The 19,909-nt window shown below is 38.8% G+C and overlaps 1 protein-coding gene across 5 annotated transcripts in view; it reads left to right on the forward strand.

The window, feature by feature from the left end:
- UNC13C (unc-13 homolog C) overlaps nt 1–19,909 on the forward strand; it is a 627,591-nt gene that overhangs the window by 322,641 nt on the left and 285,041 nt on the right. For all 5 annotated transcript variants that reach the window (XM_086710729.1, XM_086710726.1, XM_086710727.1 and 2 more), the window contains exon 17: nt 19,102–19,258. In XM_086710729.1, coding sequence (XP_086566855.1) covers nt 19,102–19,258 — 157 coding nt within the window. The remainder of the gene's footprint in view (nt 1–19,101; nt 19,259–19,909) is intronic.

The following is a 19,909-nucleotide window of genomic DNA, read 5'->3' on the forward strand; positions in this document are numbered from 1 at the left end:
TTTACAAATTGAAATCTTGGATTCAACAGTCATATGTTTTATTACTGCTTTATAAGAAATTCTGGATGCATGATAGAAGGCTGTACATATTTCAAATTGAATGAATCAGAAGTACATGTTGTTTGTTCTCAACTTCTCCTGATATGTCTCTTCATGTCAGAAATTCACAGTTGCCAAAAGCATGCAAAGTGGAATTGGAAAGACTAAGCTGGTGTGGGTATCTGTTTTACCTTACATGTTGCACTTAAGTGTTTTAGAGCATCCCATATTGATTAATTATAATAATTTGGAGAAGTGTCAGACATTCTTCTGTTAGGTGTTGAAATAGAACAGAGATATTTTTTACTGTGTTTTCCAAATGATACTTCATTTGGATATTGAAATATTGATATTTCTTTTTTTTTATTTATATATGAAATTTATTGTCAAATTGGTTTCCATACAACACCCAGTGCTCATCCCAAAAGGTGCCCTCCTCAATACCCATCACCCACCCTCTCCTCCCTCCCACCCCCCATCAACCCTCAGTTTGTTCTCAGTTCTCAACAGTCTCTTATGCTTTGGCTCTCTCCCACTCTAACCTCTTTTTTTTTTTTTTCTTTCCTTCCCCTCCCCCATGGGTTCCTGTTAAGTTTCTCAGGATCCACATAAGAGTGAAACCATATGGTATCTGTCTTTCTCTGTATGGCTTATTTCACTTAGCATCACACTCTCCAGTTCCATCCACGTTGCTACAAAAGGCCATATTTCATTTTTTCTCATTGCCACGTAGTATTCCATTGTGTATATAAGCCACAATTTCTTTATCCATTCATCAGTTGATGGACATTTAGGCTCTTTCCATAATTTGGCTATTGTTGAGAGTGCTGCTATGAACATTGGGGTACAAGTGCCCCTAATTATCAGTACTCCTGTGTCTCTTGGATAAGTTCCTAGCAGTGCTATTGCTGGGTCATAGGGTAGGTCTATTTTTAATTTTCTGAGGAACCTCCACACTGCTTTCCAGAGCGGCTGCACCAATTTGCATTCCCACCAACAGTGCAAGAGGGTTCCCGTTTCTCCACATCCTCTCCAGCATTTATAGTCTCCTGATTTGTTCATTTTGGCCACTCTGACTGGCGTGAGGTGATACCTGAGTGTGGTTTTGATTTGTATTTCCCTGATAAGGAGCGACGCTGAACATCTTTTCATGTGCCTGTTGGCCATCCGGTTGTCTTCTTTAGAGAAGTGTCTATTCATGTTTTCTGCCCATTTCTTCACTGGGTTATTTGCTTTTCAGGTGTGGAGTTTGGTGAGCTCTTTATAGATTTTGGATACTAGCCCTTTGTCCGATATGTCATTTGCAAATATCTTTTCCCATTCCGTTGGTTGCCTTTTAGTTTTGTTGGTTGTTTCCTTTGCTGTGCAGAAGCTTTTTATCTTCATAAGGTCCCAGTAATTCACTTTTGCTTTTAATTCCCTTGCCTTTGGGGATGTGTCGAGTAAGAGATTGCTACGGCTGAGGTCAGAGAGGTCTTTTCCTGCTTTCTCCTCTAAGGTTTTGATGGTTTCCTGTCTCACATTCAGGTCCTTTATCCATTTTGAGTTTATTTTTGTGAATGGTGTGAGAAAGTGGTCTAGTTTCAACCTTCTGCATGTTGCTGTCCAGTTCTCCCAGCACCATTTGTTAAAGAGACTGTCTTTTTTCCATTGGATGTTCTTTCCTGCTTTGTCAAAGATGAGTTGGCCATACGTTTGTGGGTCTAGTTCTGGGGTTTCTATTCTATTCCATTGGTCTATGTGTCTGTTTTTGTGCCAATAGCATGCTGTCTTGATGATGACAGCTTTGTAGTAGAGGCTAAAGTCTGGGATTGTGATGCCTCCTGCTTTGGTCTTTTTCTTCAAAATTCCTTTGGCTATTCGGGGCCTTTTGTGGTTCCATATGAATTTTAGGATTGCTTGTTCTAGTTTCGAGAAGAATGCTGGTTCAATTTTGATTGGGATTGCATTGAATGTGTAGATAGCTTTGGGTAGTATTGACATTTTGACAATATTTATTCTTCCAATCCATGAGCAGGGAATGTCTTTCCATTTCTTTAAATCTTCTTCAATTACCTTCATAAGCTTTCTATAGTTTTCAGCATACAGATCCTTTACATCTTTGGTTAGATTTATTCCTAGGTATTTTATGCTTCTTGGTGCAATTGTGAATGGGATCAGTTTCTTTATTTGTCTTTCTGTTGCTTCATTGTTAGTGTATAAGAATGCAACTGATTTCTGTACATTGATTTTGTATCCTGCAACTTTGCTGAATTCATGTATCAGTTCCAGCAGACTTTTGGTGGAGTCTATCGGATTTTCCATGTATAATATCATGTCATCTGCCAAAAGCGAAAGCTTGACTTCATCTTTGCCAATTTTGATGCCTTTGATTTCCTGTTGTTGTCTGATTGCTGATGCTAGAACTTCCAGCACTATGTTAAACAACAGCGGTGAGAGTGGGCATCCCTGTTGTGTTCCTGATCTCAGGGAAAAAGCTCTCAGTTTTTCCCCGTTGAGGATGATGTTAGCTGTGGGCTTTTCATAAATGGCTTTGATGATCTTTAAGTATGTTCCTTCTATCCCGACTTTCTCAAGGGTTTTTATTAAGAAAGGGTGCTGGATTTTGTCAAAGGCCTTTTCTGCATCGATTGACAGGATCATATGGTTTTTCTCTTTTTTTTTTGTTAATGTGATGTATCACGTTGATTGATTTGCGAATGTTGAACCAGCCCTGCATCCCAGGAATGAATCCCACTTGATCATGGTGAATAATTCTTTTTATATGCCGTTGAATTCGATTTGCTAGTATCTTATTGAGAATTTTTGCATCCATATTCATCAGGGATATTGGCCTGTAGTTCTCTTTTTTTACTGGGTCTCTGTCTGGTTTAGGAATCAAAGTAATACTGGCTTCATAGAATGAGTCTGGAAGTTTTCCTTCCCTTTCTATTTCTTGGAATAGCTTGAGAAGGATAGGTATTATCTCTGCTTTAAACGTCTGGTAGAACTCCCCTGGGAAGCCATCTGGTCCTGGACTCTTATTTGTTGGGAGATTTTTGATAACCGATTCAATTTCTTCGCTGGTGATGGGTCTGTTCAAGCTTTCTATTTCCTCCTGATTGAGTTTTGGAAGAGTGTGGGTGTTTAGGAATTTGTCCATTTCTTCCAGGTTGTCCAATTTGTTGGCATATAATTTTTCATAGTATTCCCTGATAATTGCTTGTATCTCTGAGGGATTGGTTGTAATAATTCCATTTTCATTCATGATTTTATCTATTTGGGTCATCTCCCTTTTCTTTTTGAGAAGCCTGGCTAGAGGTTTGTCAATTTTGTTTATTTTTTCAAAAAACCAACTCTTGGTTTCGTTGATCTGCTCTACAGTTTTTTTAGATTCTATATTGTTTATTTCTGCTCTGATCTTTATGATTTCTCTTCTTCTGCTGGGTTTAGGCTGCCTTTGCTGTTCTGCTTCTATTTCCTTTAGGTCTGCTGTTAGATTTTGTATTTGGGATTTTTCTTGTTTCTTGAGATAGGCCTGGATTGCAATGTATTTTCCTCTCAGGACTGCCTTCGCTGTGTCCCAAAGCGTTTGGATTGTTGTATTTTCATCTTCGTTTGTTTCCATATATTTTTTAATTTCTTCTCTAATTGCCTGGTTGACCCACTCCTTCGTTAGCAGGGTGTTCTTTAACCTCCATGCTTTTGGAGGTTTTCCAGACTTTTTTCTGTGGTTGATTTCAAGCTTCATAGCATTGTGGTCTGCAAGTATGCATGGTATGATTTCAATTCTTGTAAACTTATGAAGGGCTGTTTTGTGACCCAGTATATGATCTATCTTGGAGAATGTTCCATGTGCACTTGAGAAGAAAGTATATTCTGTTGCTTTGGGATGCAGAGTTCTAAATATATCTGTCACGTCCATCTGATCCAATGTCTCATTCAGGGCCCTTGTTTCTTTATTGACCGTGTGTCTAGATGATCTATCCATTTCTGTAAGTGGGGTGTTAAAGTCCCCTGCAATTACCACATTCTTATCAATAAGGTTGCTTATGTTTATGAGTAATTGTTTTATATATTTGGGCGCTCCGGTATTCGGCGCATAGACATTTATAATTGTTAGCTCTTCCTGATGGATAGACCCTGTCACTATTATATAATGTCCTTCTTCATCTCTTGTTACAGCCTTTAATTTAAAGTCTAGTTTGTCTGATATAAGTATGGCTACTCCAGCTTTCTTTTGGCTTCCAGTAGCATGATAAATAGTTCTCCATCCCCTCACTCTCAATCTAAAGGTGTCCTCAGGTCTAAAATGAGTCTCTTGTAGACAGCAAATAGATGGGTCTTGTTTTTTTATCCATTCTGATACCCTATGTCTTTTGGTTGGCGCACTTAATCCATTTACATTCAGTGTTATTATAGAAAGATGTGGGTTTAGAGTCATTGTGATGTCTGTATGTTTTATGCTTGTAGTGATGTCTCTGGTACTTTGTCTCACAGGGTCCCCCTTAGGATCTCTTGTAGGGCTGGTTTAGTGGTGACAAATTCCTTCAGTTTTTGTTTGTTTGGGAAGACCTTTATCTCACCTTCTATTCTAAATGACAGACTTGCTGGATAAAGGATTCTCGGCTGCATATTTTTTCTGTCTAGCACACTGAAAATCTCGTGCCAATTCTTTCTGGCCTGCCAAGTTTCAAAAGAGAGATCAGTCACGAGTCTTATAGGTCTCCCTTTATATGTGAGGGCACGTTTACCCCTTGCTGCTTTCAGAATTTTCTCTTTATCCTTGTATTTTGCCAGTTTCACTATGATATGTCGTGCAGAAGATCGATTCAAGTTACGTCTGAAGGGAGTTCTCTGTGCCTCTTGGATTTCAATGCCTTTTTCCTTCCCCAGTTCAGGGAAGTTCTCAGCTATTATTTCTTCAAGTGCCCCTTCAGCACCTTTCCCTCTCTCTTCCTCCTCTGGGATACCAATTATGCGTATATTATTTCTTTTTAGTGTATCACTTAGTTCTCTAATTTTTCCCTCATACTCCTGGATTTTTTTATCTCTCTTTTTCTCAGCTTCCTCTTTTTCCATAACTTTATCTTCTAGTTCACCTATTCTCTCCTCTGCCTCTTCAATCCGAGCCGTGGTGGTTTCCATTTTGTTATGCATTTCGTTTAAAGCATTTTTCAGCTCCTCGTGACTGTTCCTTAGTCCCTTGATCTCTGTAGCAAGAGATTCTCTGCTGTCAGCTATACTGTTTTCAAGTCCAGCGATTAATTTTATGACTATTATTCTAAATTCACTTTCTGTTATATTATTTAAATCCTTTTTGATCAGCTCATTAGCTGTTGTTATTTCCTGGAGATTCTTCTGAGGGGAATTCTTCCGCTTGGTCATTTTGGATAGTCCCTGGCGTGGTGAGGACCTGCAGGGCACTTCCCCTGTGCTGTGGTGTATAACTGGAGTTGGTGGGAGGAGCCGCAGTCAGACCTGATGTCTGCCCCCAGCCCACCGCTGTGTCCACAGTCAGACTGGTGTGTGCCTTCTCTTCCCCTCTCCTAGGGGCGGGATTCACTGTGGGGTGGGGTGGCCTGTCTGGGCTACTTACACACTGCCAAGCTTGTGGTGCTGGGGATCTGGCGTCTTAGCTGGGGTGGGTAGGCAAGGTGCACGGGGGCAGGAGGGGCAGGCTTAGCTTGCTTCTCCTTAGGTGATCCACTTCAGGAGGGGCCCTGTGGCAGCAGGAGGGAGTCAGATCCGCTGCCGGAGGTTTGGCTCCGCAGAAGCGCAGAGTTGGGTGTTTGCGCGGAGCCAGCAAGTTCCCTGGCAGGAACTGGTTCTCTTTGGGATTTTGGCTGGGGGATGGGCGGGGGAGATGGCGCTGGTGAGCGCCTTTGTTCCCCACCAAACTGAGCTCTGTCCTCCGGGGGCTCAGCAGCTCTCCTTCCCTTTGTCCTCCAGCCTTCCCGCTTTCTGAGCAGAGCTGTTAACTTATGACCTCCCAGCCTCTAAGTCGCGCTTGCTGTGGGAACACAGTCCGTCAGGCCCCTCCGCTTTTTGCAAGCCAGACTCGGGGGCTCTGCTTGGCCGGGGAGCCGCCCCTCCTCCCCGGCTCCCTCGCGCCAGTCCGTGGAGTGCGCACCGCCTCGCCGCCCTTCCTACCCTCTTCCGTGGGCCTCTCGTCTGCGCTTGGCTCCGGCGACTCCGTTCTGCTAATCCTCTGGCGGTTTTCTGGGTTATTTAGGCAGGTGTAGGTGGAATCTAAGTGATCAGCAGGACGCGCGGTGAGCCCAGCGTCCTCCTACGCCGCCATCTTCCGAAATATTGATATTTCAGAGATATTTTTACTGTATTTTCCAAATGATAGTTCTGCAGTTGAATTGTAACTTGAGTCCTAACAAATTATTAGGCAATGAATAAAACAACTTTAAAAAGAAAGAGTTTATGAATAACCAACTATATGTTCATATTTGAATTGGTTGCCCATTGATTCAGTCGTATTTTTCTGTTGTCTTGAAACAGTGCTTCAGGGGACCCAGAAAACCAACCAACCAACAGTAGCAAAACCTAGAAATAACTACCCGTGTTAAATTTAACTCAGTAGTGTTTCTCTTAATTACAAAAAAAAAAAAAGTTTATTTTGAGAGAGAGACAGAGAGCGAGCAGGGGAGGGGCAAAGAGAGAGGGAGAGAGAGAATCCCAAGCAGGCTCTGTGCTGTTAGCTTGAAGTGGGATGTGGCGGGGGGGGGGAGGGTCGAACTCACAAACCGTGAGATCATGACCTGGACTGAAATCAAGAATTGAACACTTAACCAGCCGAGCTACCCAGGCACCCCACCCCTTCCCTTAATTTTTAAAACACAAAGTTGGGGAACTCAGCTTCAAGGAAGAAACAGATGTCCTGTCTGTTTAGTAAGGACATGTACAAGTTTGGGAAAGGACAAAACTGTTTAATTATTCTGGGCTTTCCTAGACACCATTTGATAAGAAATAAAAATCAAATTTTAGCTTCTTTTGATATTTAAAATCTCCTTATGCTGATCCAAATCCCCAGGTAACCTCATAATCCTTCTCTTTTAAGTAACATTGTCTGGTTTCTTTTAAGCATACTCCCATTTCTTTGAAGATGGATTTGAAGCAGAAATACAGGAGAAGTGTGTATTAAGTCAGAGAGTCTGGTTGTACATTATTAAATTTTCCTCTTGTGTATTTCCCTTCATAAGAAGGAGGCTGGATCTATTTTGCTGGTAAATAATCTGAACATTAATACTGAATTTCCCGTTCCTCTAAGGGTACCTCCTGCTTATTGTAAATGCTCTCTCCTAATAGCACAAAACATTCTATGAGGGCACAATTTATTAGCCCTATGTGTGTCATAAAAATAGACCCTTTGTTTTGGAGCATTCATGAGGGAAGAAGTAAGGGATTACAATTTTCCTGTTTGGACAAGCAGTTGGTCAAGTACCCAGAGGATATATTCCCACATGGTAAATGCATCTAAAAAGAAAAAGGAAATTTTCCAACATATGACAGTAAGAATTAGAGTACCTTTCCTTCCCAAGAAGCACACTATTTTACATATTCTGCATCATGATGTTGGGCATAGAGCCTGTTTTCATGATGAGAATTTTGGGAGTTCTTGATGCCTTACATCAATCTATGCAAACGTACATGCTCCTAAAAATGTTCTGACAGACTTGCTGTTCACCCATAAACACACTCAGGGAATTGCATGTCAGCATCAGGGATTAAATTGCCCTCTGGAGGTGATTTCTGTCAAACATATTTTAACTGAGTGTTTAAGGAGTCTCATTTATTATAAAACGAAGCCCAGGGTGTGTCACAAAATCTGAGCTTTTGTTCAACCCTGGTCATGCTTCTGTAACACCAAATGAGAAAAGCATTAAGTCAGTGTTTTTTACCTTGGTATCCTTAACAACCTTGACTTTGGCACTAGCCATATTAATCTAATTGATATTTGAACCAGAACTCTTGGGATACCATTTTTTTTAAAGGCACTAGTCTATTTTAGCTGTTTGAGGCATAAGCCTCGTTTCTAAATAGAGTGCTGCTTAATTGAATCATTCATTCCTGTAAGATGTATTTATTGAGAGCCTACCATGGAAGTTTTCTAGGCACTAAGAATATATTAGCAAACAAGAAGTCAAGATCCAGTCTTCAATGGAGTCCACATTCCAGAAGATAAAATTCATTTATTTGATAGACACATTCTCAGGATTTAAGTATGAGGACTTAGTTATACAGGGCAGTGGGATACAGCGATAAAAGATATCTCTTGCTTCAGTGAGCTCCTACTCTAGAGCAAAGGGGAAGAAATTAAATAACAACAAGACAGTATAATTGAAGTATATGTGAGTACTAAAACAGCATAGACATGAAGGGACTAAATCCAGGTGCAGATGAAAAGAGATGTCAGAGAAAGCTGATGGTCAGCCTGAGGGTCCCAGCCTGACTTGCTCTTCAACTTCTGTGGTTCCTCTAAACCCTACACATTTCATTACTTTCCTGTCTCCCACCACTGCCCTCATACTTACTCAAAACCTCCGTAATGGAGTTGGAGCAATACCTAGCATCTATGAAAAGTTGTGATGCATTTCGCCAAAGGAGAAGCGATCCTTAAATGTTTGACCCCCTCTTTAGTGACAAGGATGCATACAATCACTGACATGCATACTAATTTGAATGTTAGGGAGCAAAGGTGATAAATACTATTTTAGTGTATTTCTAGCATTAGAAATACAGGTAGTCTTTTCTTTCATCTTGTATTGTTTCTCTGAAATCTTCTAAGGGTCTAAAACTCATTGTCATCTTTATGGTGCTTTTTTCTAATCACCCTGCTCTTATTCTTATTAAAAAATAATTGATCTTTAGATCTTTTGAATCAAAGGCATTTCGATCCCTTGAAAACCACAAGATGATGTGATTAGGGACAATTACCCATGAAAAGGCAGGTAAGTTAGATGATTGTCCTTTTTTTTTTACTTTTTCTATCGTGATAGCTACAAAACAATAGCAAGTGAATTGAATACAGATGTGCTATTTGAAATACACATAACTTCCCAACATTTTGCCAGTAATGTTTGAGAATTAATGGATCATAATGTTGTAGCAATCACTTTAACTGAAAACGTTCCATAAACTATCTCATTATTGGCAATTTAAGCATCACTTTTTGAGTTTGTCTATCTAACCCTTCCCATGAAACTGAAATTTCATTTGTTTAATTGGTTTGACACTAACCCTGTTTTCTTAGAAAAGCAAAGTCAGGTGATTTAAACATTGTTAATCCATTGTTTTCAATCATGTCTGTGTGGGGAAATATTAGCATTTTCAGACAATACAGTAGTACTTTTTGACCTATTTTATTTGACGGTGTGCTTTTTGAAGGTGTGGTTTGCTGCAAGGATATATTCAGTCATTTTAAGTGGCCAATTGTCCTTTTAATTCTGTTTTCCCTCTCCCTCCTAGAATAATGTAAGTAGCATTGAAACTACAGCCTTTAAAAGGAGTTGATTTTTAAGGAGATGGTTAGAAGCAAGAAGCTTCACCTTGGCAGTAACCACACATAAAGAAGGGGCATACAGAAAGTCAGAGTCAGACTCCTGGCAAGTTGAAGGTTGCCTAGAAGCCTTTTAGCTGAAAATTCCCAAAGAGCAAAGGATGCTTCAAAACGACTTCCTTGTCCCTTTCTTTCTGGCCATCCCTATTAACCATGGGTTCCAATAGAATCAAATGTTGATAGTAGGAAGAAGTAATATATGACTGGACATAACCTATTATTTGTATTCAGAAATCCAAAACATGGTAAAGCTTAGAAAGATCAGATCTTTTAACTGCTCTTTCATTATAAAGATGGAAAAACTGAATCTAGGGGTGATAAAGTTACTTTTCTGAGGTCACAGATCAGAGCTAGTATTAGAATGAATCATGCCTATGCCATGGTATCTCTAAACTGGCCAGCCATAATCCCTCTATCTTCCCCACATACTAAAAAGCAATATGCTGACCATTTCTTTAAGGTTTCCAAGAAGTATAGCCATTAACCCTGATTAACACTTTTCCTTCTTTGAAATTTAAGTCTCTTTTTCTTTTTTTCCTTCAACCATCTAAGAAATATGTACCTTGATGCATATGATTTTCTTGGTTAAACTGTCTAATCATTTACCAGTTAGGTTAAAAGTGAATGTGAAGAGGCAAGTTCAGTGTAGGCTATTGTTTTGGTACCAAAATGTACCATCTGTAATTTACCATAATCCTAGTTACAGTTTCTAGAAAAAGACAGGTATTTTTACCAACCAGGGAAAAAATTTACTCCTAAGAGTGACCTGGAAATTCTGAGTTTTAGTGTTTTAAATTTTTTAAAATTAATATAAATTCTTAAACATTTTTTTCAAATGCTTAAACTTTTTTTTTGTGGAAGTGATTTTTTATATGTAGTTTATTATAAAATTTGTTTCCATACAACACCCAGTGCTCATCCCAACAGGTGCCCTCCTCAATGCCCATCACCCACCTTCCCTCTCACCAACCCCCCCATCAACCCTCAGCTTGTGCTCAGTATTTAAGAGTCTCTTATGGTTTGCCTGCTTCCCTCTCTGTAACTTTTTTTTCCCCCTTCCCCTCCCCCTGGTCTTCTGTTGAGTTTCTCAGGATTCGCATATGAGTGAAAACATACCGTATCCGTCTTTCTCAGGCTGACTTACTTCACTTAACATATCATTCTCCAGTTCCATCCACGTTGCTACAAATAGCCAGATTTCATTCTTTCTTGTTGCTAAGTAGTATTCCATTGTATATATAAACCACATCTTCTTTATCCATTTGTCAGTTGATGGACATTTAGGCTCTTTCCATAATTTGGCTATTGTTGAAAGTGTTGTTATAAACACTGGGGTACAAGTGCCCCTATGCATCAGCACTCCTGTATCCCTTGGGTAAATTCCTAGCAGTGCTATTGCTGGGTCATAGGGTAGATCAAATGCTTAAACTTTTAATCTTAGTATTCTGACTGATGAACTCTTGAGTCACCGGTTTTAAGAAGAACATTTTCATGTAAGTTCTAAGAGATGGCAATTACTGTATCTTTAATTTTTAGAAATAGTGAGACTTGTTCAATGTAATTCTGATCAAATTAAAAAGGATCATATTCATGACCTTAATCTATTTACCTTTTTCCTTTTACCAAACAATGAAAATTTCGTTGCTTACAATTTTAGTTAAGAAAAACTATTACAATTTGATATTAAAACTGATGTAAAGGACTAATGGGAGGAAAAGTAGCATTAAGTGAAATACTAGGTTTTTCTCATTGTCCTGCTTTGATGTCCAGTCTTCACCATTCTCATCTTTGTATTTTGCCTTAGGAAGTTATGAGCAACTATCATTCCATTAATACCTTCAAAAGTAAGTCTTGATATATTTTATTTAGTGAAATCAAAGTAGTATCTATTTTACAGTAATTTTGTAGTAATTCTTTTGCATCTATTCATTCACCAGAAACCAGTAAGGTCTATGATAAACTTTGAAAGAAAAAACATTTTACTGGTGATTTGTTGCTGACTTCTTTTGTAAAAATCTTATTCAATAGTACTTTAAAGAGTGATACAGATTATACACTTTTACATTATATATAGTACTTTAAATTTTATGTATTTTTAGAAAAGAAAAATATAAAGAATTTTTACTTAAGTCAATCAAATAAAAATTTTAAGAAGTATTGGGTTGCTTTGTTTCATGCTAAGTTACAAAAAGACTTGTGAAATCAATAATAGGGTAAAAATCGGGCTCTGTGCTGACCACTCAAAGCCTGGAGCCTGTTTCAGATTCTGTGTCTCCCTCTCTCTCTGCCCCTCCCTGTTCATGCTCTGTCTCTTTCTGTCTCAAAAATAAATAAACGTTAAAAAAAAAAAAAATTAAGGGGCGCCTGGGTGGCGCAGTCGGTTAAGCGTCCGACTTCAGCCAGGTCACGATCTCGCGGTCTGGGAGTTCGAGCCCCGCGTCGGGCTCTGGGCTGATGGCTCAGAGCCTGGAGCCTGTTTCCGATTCTGTGTCTCCCTCTCTCTCTGCCCCTCCCCCGTTCATGCTCTGTCTCTCTCTGTCCCAAAAATAATAAACGTTAAAAAAAAAAATTAAAAAAAAATAGGGTAAAAGTTGAATTAACATTTAAAATATATGTTTTATATATCTGCTTTTCTGATAAGGGTAATAAAACATGTTAATGGTAAATTATTTTTAAAATACAAAATGTATTTTTTTTTCAACGTTTATTTATTTTTGGGACAGAGAGAGACAGAGCATGAACGGGGGAGGGGCAGAGAGAGAGGGAGACACAGAATCTGAAACAGGCTCCAGGCTCTGAGCTGTCAGCACAGAGCCCAATGCGGGGCTCGAACTCCCGGACCGCGAGATCGTGACCTGGCTGAAGTCAGACGCTTAACCGACTGCACCACCCAGGCGCCCCACAAAATGTATTTTTTAAAAAGACAAAATTTTATAGCTCTATCTGGACATAACATTGTACCATTTTGATTAACACTGTTTCCTGCCAGGATTTTGGTTGTTTTTTGCCTATACGTATGTGTGCATGTGTGTACATGCATGTGTGAATGTGAAAATAATGTACAAAGGTGTTTGCCTCTTGCCCATTTGGCAACTTACAAGGTTCCTTTGGAATCAGTATTTGTTAACCACCTGGGTATTGTCAGCATTCATCTGCAGACCTTGAACTGGAAGTCAAGCCTCTAAAAATGTTGTACTCTTTCCCATAACTTTCTTTAAATGCAGCTCTCCTTTAGATTGGTGAAAGATACTTACCTGCTCCTCTTGGTGGACTCTCCAACTAGTAGAGTTGGATTCCCCCCCCCCCCCGGATGATCTAAACAACCTGTGAATTCTTGTCTTGCTGGAAGCAAAATGTAAAAGATTTTATATAATTCCCAGGATATACTGTTCCCAGTGTTCTTCCAGCCCTGTTTTTCTAACTAGCTTCAAATCCCATTACCTATTTCCTATTGCACAAGCTGTATTACAATCTTGGGAGTTGTGTACCCTTTAATGGATGTAGAGGGAGTAGGTGTGGGAAACAGAGACAGCTCTTTCCTGCCTGGGGAAGCCATCACCTTGGAATAGTGAAGTGATTGATAGCCTTGCTGGCCAGCAGCCGAGGCCCCAATCTTTTACAGGGTATACGCTGTATGGTTGTTAGAAACATCCTCCTGTTATCTGTCTTGTCAGGTTAACGCTTCAGGAGTTTAGACTTTAGTCATCTGCTGAATATCTCTCAATCTAACCAGCTGCCCTAATGTTAGGCAGAGTCCTCCCAGGTACTGGGAAATCTTAGATGGGTACCCTAATTTCTAGTGCTTTTATGACTTCACATTCTTTTTTGGGTTTCTTGGATATTTCCATGGGAAGTTTCAAGGGATGAATCATATGCAGCTAGCTACTTCCAGTTGTTCCCCAGAAATTATCTCAATTAAATTTAAATCAGAAAGCAAAATATTTCTGTTGCCAAAGATGAATACATGCCTAATGCTCTGGAAAGTTTAAAATATATAGCAGTTATAAGCAGAATGCTATTAACCTTCGTAGTTATTGTCATCATCATGGCACTAACTGCCAGGCACTTCAACAAATGTTTACAAAGCAGTTAGATGTTTTGGTAAACTGTCATACTCAAGGTAATCAACCACATACAATGTACACTCTAACTCTACATAGCCAATACCTTTGGCTCACTTTGCTTTTGTTTTCATTAATAAACATTGGTCATCTCCTCTGTACAAGAAAAACAGAAGGCTAGAGGAGGGGTGAATAAGATGATAACCAAGCATGAACTAAACATATTCTGAAAGAAACAGATGCATGTACAAGTAATACACAACATTGAAGAGAGAAGGAAGAGGATAAATTATGAGAAAACTACACTCTAGCAGTTAAGAGATATGGATTTGAACTTAAATTGCCTGAATTCCAATCCTGAATCACCTTACTTTCTCTATGACCTTAAGAAGGAAAAAAAAAATTAGAAAAGGAAAGAAATGTTTAATTACAGCAAACGCACAGAGGGAGTCAAGCTTCAAAAGCACTGGCAAAACGAAACAAAAAGTAACACAACATTTCTAAGGTTCTCTAGTTTAAATGGTATTCTTGTGCTGTTCTTGGCGGGACACAAACCTGGCTTTCATATTTTCAGAAGTCATAATAAGCTTTCAGATATAACATGGGTAAAATCAGGTTCAAAGCTGTTTTGTTAGAAAGTTTAGGTTTCATAGAAGAATTATTCAAGTTTTATATCTTGGAGATTCAAAAATGTGATTTTGTGAGTTTTAGATTATCTCAAGGTACAAAATATTTTGTTACTTCTTAGTGTGGTATGTGAATGGCTTCGTCATATTGCAAGCAGGGTGAAAATGTCATTTTTTTGCTTCTATGTCTTCCTAAATTGTTTTTTCTGCATCTAATACCTACTCGTTTGAATTTATCTTTACACCACTTCAGAGTCACCTTTCCAAATTTGTCTGATAATGTCAGTTCCCTTGGCAAAAATCTCTGCCAACTTCATATAGTCCACATGAGAATGTGAAAATTCCTTAGCTTGAGACCAACAGAATCTGTCCTTGACCCACTTTACCTTGGTCACCGCTGGCACCTCCCCACTTTTCATCCTGTTTCCTCTTGGTGCATCCTGTCTCTCCACTAACGTTGATCTTGTTAAGGTCACAATTAAGTGTGTTTGTCAAGTCCAATAGTCTATTTTCCGTCCTTGTAAGACTTCCTCACTGAACCTAACAGCATCAATCGTCCTTCACCCGCAAAGAAACCATTCCCATGGTTTCCCTGATTCCAGTGTCCTGACTTTCCTTAAATCCATCTGTTTTTTTCCTTTGGCCTGTCATAGAATTCACTTATTTTTTTTTTCCTTTCACAAGTTCCTTACATGTTGGTGTTTCTCAAGTTCCACACTTTGACATTTCTCTTTTTATGTTGCATAATCCTCCTGGATGACCTTATCCTTTCTCATGGTTTTGACTGGTTCCAATATACTTAGTGACCCTTAAATCTAACTGTCCAGTTCAAGTATCCAATAAGCTGGTGGGCATTCCTATGTGAAACCTCTACAAGTACCTTAAGGTCAAACTCAACACATAATTCCCACCTTACAATTCCTTTGTCCTGTTTTGTTCTCAGCCCACTTAGCAAAAGTACCCGTTACCCGCACTGAAACCTTGGAGCGTAACCATTTCTCTTCCCTTACCTCTCAGCCCTCCTCAATCACCATGCCCTGACCATTTTTCTTCTTTCAGTGTTTTTCAAATTCATTCTCTGCTCCATATTTCTATAGCTACTACCCTAGCTCAGACACCCACCCTCCCTTCCCTGTACAGCCTCCTAATTGAGCTCTCTTCTCTAGTCTCACCTTCTTTAAATCCATCCTACTAAAGTTTCACCAAAGCCAAGATCATCTATTTAAAATTCAACAATCATGGGGCAGCTGGGTGGGTGAGTCAGTTAAGCACCTGACTCTCAATTTTGGCTTAGGTCATGATCTCATGGTTTGTGAATTTGAACCTCACATCAGGGTCTGTGCTGACAGCTCAGAGCCTTTGGGATTCTTTCTCCCTCTCTCTCTCTGTCCCCTCCCCCTGCTTGTGCTCTCTGTCTCTCAAAATAGAAAATAACCTAAAAAAATTCACTTTCTATCCATGTGAACAGCTAGAGTTCCGTGGAGATTTAATTTTTTTAAATTTTTTACTTACACTGACTCTAAGATTTTGAATTTTAGTTTGAAAAAGTCCTTTGATCTATAAATTAGATCCAACTTGCCTAACATATTTCATGAGACTGTCCTACACACACCCTCACTTTGGATTTGGTCAAACCTAGCAGAGAATATTCTCTTGGAAATTTGGGATCTACCAACCTAAAATTTCTAGGATTCACTGTACATGGTATTTTTTTCCCTATTATGCCTTAGTTTATACTATTCCATTCCCCTGGAATACATCCTTTACCTATCAGTGACAGCAAGCCCTATGCTTGATTTGGCTGTCTCCTAGTTATGCATTAACTCTTTGCCCAGTCTCATTTCAAAGAGTCTTCCTTGACCTTTCCCTGACCCACCAGACCACAATATGCACACTCTAACATACTGTCCCTTAGCACTCTGTTAGGCTTTTCTTTCTCATAACATTTACATAGTTGTATTATATTTCTTATAGGACTGATTCTCCCATTCGTCTGCAAGTGGATTCATTACTATATATCCAGTGCCTCACATGGTACTTCACCTTTAGATATGTCGAATAAATATTTATTGAACCAAATTGTAGGGACACTAAACTCTTCACTCTTTCATGGCCATTACATGAACTCTAATCCCCTAGACCTTGGCTCAGGCATTTCCCTCTCACTTATCCTCTGTGGGCTCACCACTAGTGGGCTCAACTCAGCCTTTGAAGCTTTGTCCTCCATCAGGCTTTGTACCTTCCTGTAGCCTGTGGATACCTCAGTAATAGCACCCAAACTTTAGATACTCTGGAACAGCACTTTCTCTTAGATGAGAAAATTAGTGTTTAAGGTGTGTGCCTCTCAATTAGGGTATGCATATTTTATACCAGGAGCATGTTTTAATCACCTCTAGATTCCTGTCATGAAGAATCATTCCAGAGCTACAGTAAGTGTGTAGTTATTGAAGGGAGAGTAGTATGGACAGATGCCTTTAATATAAAAAATGGAGGAAAGATTAAAGGATGGAAAAACACTAGAATCCATTTTTTTTCTAATCACTTCTAATAAGAGAAGGTATTATAACCCTACCTTTTAACTATAAACTGAAGTTGTTTTCTAAGAAAACTTTAAAGTGTAAAAAAAAATTTATTTTTACTGTTTTTATAATTTTATGAATAATATGTATTAACATCAATGATAGGTACATAGCAAGGATTGTATTAAATTATATAACTCAAAATCACTCTCTCATTGTGGTGTTAAAACTGCTTTGGGGCCCCAAAAGCAATGAGAATCTTCATCACTAAAACATTGGCTTACCAACTCAAAGTATAAAATAGGCAAACTTGGTTGTTTGTATCTCCCATCTTCCCATATTACACTCATTTTTCCCTCAGATAGCTTATAGCGGTGAACGACGTTCAATAATTGTGTCATCTTCATTATAAAACTTTCAATTTCACCTACAAAATTCTCACTCTGAATGCCTTCAGCAGGATATTTATTATGTTTCTCCTTTATTTCTGCTCAAAGTCTCTGCCAAACTGCTGCCACCCTAATTGAGCCCCAAAAATCAGAGGGTAGCAGCTACCACAAATAAATACTAAGTAACTCAGCTGGATTAGGAGGCATGGATCCATTTTTCAAAGCCACGAACAAGATTATTCATCCTGGTGACCTCCAGTATCCTTTTAAATATATAATGCATGTTTAGGGGTGCCTGGTTGGCTCAGTTGATTAAGCATCTGACTCTTGATTTCTGCTCATGTCATAATCTCAAGTTCAAGCCCTGCCTTGGGATCTGCGCTCACCATGCGGAGCCTTGCTTGGGATTCTGTCTCCCTCTCTGTCTCCCTCTTTCTCTGTCTCCTAAAGAATAATGGACATTAAAAAAAATAAGTAATGCATGTTCAGGATAATGAAGTTCTGGTCTTTGAGTTTCTTACTGTTTCCCTTAGGTATGGATATTTACCTCATGCCATCCATGTAGCATTGTATTTACGTATTGCATATTCCACAACTCTTGACCTCTAACTTGATCTAACAAATTTAATTGTTTGTAAATCACTCAAAAGAACATACAGTGTTAGGAATTTTTAAATTTTATTAATATTTACCACTGGTATACTTAATAGATAGGCATTATAATTAACTTAGTGTATAATACAGTCAAAATATGTATCATTTACCTAAAAGAAGCAATCAGTATTAATCTTTCTAGGGTTAAATTGCAAAACCTCATGTAACAACTGTGGCGTACTTTGTTTTTCATAATCCTCAAAGATCCGTGTTTAAAACTTTAACCTACTTTGATCAGCCAGTATCCTGAGGAGTTCAGTGAGTAGCCTGACTGAAATTTAAGAGAAGCCACCATTTCTAGGACCATCCATTTGTTTGGAGGTGCCATTCAGGGCATTTCATTTATGCATGTACGCTCTGTGTTTGTGTTCAATAATACAGACCTCAGAGATGCTTAAGTGGAGGATAAATTGCTGAGGCATGAGAACAAAATAGGATCAGATAACAAACTGAAAATTTCTTCCTTCCATGAGTATTTTATCTGTGCATTTTTATCTTAAGCTGTGTTTTCAGTTTTCACGTCTTTTGTTATAGTTCAAATGAAACAGTTTTTCTTGAGAGAAGTAACAGAATTGAACACTTGATGCTTCTGATGTCGGTGAATGATACTATTATTCAGGGTTTAAAAGGAATGGTCTTTAAGCCTAAAGCTGGCATAATTCAATCTGCCCTCACCATTCTTCTGTTTGCTTTATTAGATCCTGGCTGTAACAAAATGCTAAGAAAACAGAAATGCTTATGGAAGGTATTCCTTTATGACAAAAGCCCAGAAACTGGACTCAAGTCAGATGTTGAATTCACTTACTCAGTAGATAGGCGGTGAAAGGGGAGACCTTGCTTCTTCAATATGATAGAAATACAAGTATAAAGGACATTCAGGTTAAAATGCAGCATTTCGGGAACTGAAGTAAATGATGGCATAGTTGCTGAAGAAGGGGAGGATCCTGTATAATGGCTTTCCCACCGTGCCGGATTCCCCTGGAAAGTGCACTTTGCGTGTGTACACACAAAACTCCCACAGTTGAAAGGAATTATGCACTCATCCCTGTGGCAAATCACATTCTAATTAAACCACTTCACATTTGTGAATGAGAAATTTTTAAAAGCCGAAATTGCTTTCTCTTTCATTTAGTAGAGATCGTGGGAGTGTTCTCTTTTTTTCATAGATATAGTTGGGGAATTAATTGCTGATGTTAGAGGGTATGCCATTATGTGAATTAATTGCTTTATGTTTTAAAAGTGCTTAATGTTTTTGTCTTCTAGGCACTTTTCATGTCTGTCTTCTAAATACATGTGCCCTGGTGTCCCTGCTGTCATGAGCACCTTGTTGGCGAATATAAATGCTTTCTATGCTCACACAACAGTTGCAACAAATGTACAGGTTTCTGCCTCAGATCGATTTGCTGCTACCAACTTTGGTGTAAGTATTTTTTGGACTTTAAAATTTTTACTAGTTTACAGGAGTTACATTTTCAAGGGACTAGGGATTCCAGATATTCTTGGAATCTTATTGCAGGAGGCACTTCTTAGGGACTCTTAGTGTAGTGGGGAGAAGCTAAAAGTTCATTAAAATAATATTCTGCTAAATAATTTTGGCAGCCAATTGACATCTTCACTGGATTAAATCTCCCTATCTGGAATGAACTTTTCCAAGAAGGAAACACATAAATTTTGTGATAGAGTACTGGGATTTTATAGAACTTTCTCCATGTATGCAAATTTAGGATTCATCATTTCAGATGCTATTCCCTGGTAAAAGTGAGTTTGGTTGACTTTTCTGGAATCTGTTAGTCTCCATTTATAATTCCTCTTGGTTCTTACTGGTATTGATAGTTATTAGCATGTCTTCTGAGTAAATCATAGTAGGTGTATAGAGTTGAAGAATTCTCTGTACCTAATTGAGATGTCCACCTGAAATATTCAAATGCAGCAAGGACTCATTGAAAAGCAGAAATGCAGGAATCCTAAGGAAACTCAAATATTTTTTTTTAATTTTTTTTTAACGTTTACTTATTTTTGAAACAGAGACAGAGCATGAATGGGGGAGGGTCAGAGAGAGAGAGAGACACAG

This window comes from Puma concolor, chromosome B3 (genome assembly GCF_028749965.1).
Source record: "Puma concolor isolate L17-30 chromosome B3, mPumCon1.1.hap2, whole genome shotgun sequence".
Taxonomy (NCBI): Eukaryota; Metazoa; Chordata; class Mammalia; order Carnivora; family Felidae; genus Puma; species Puma concolor.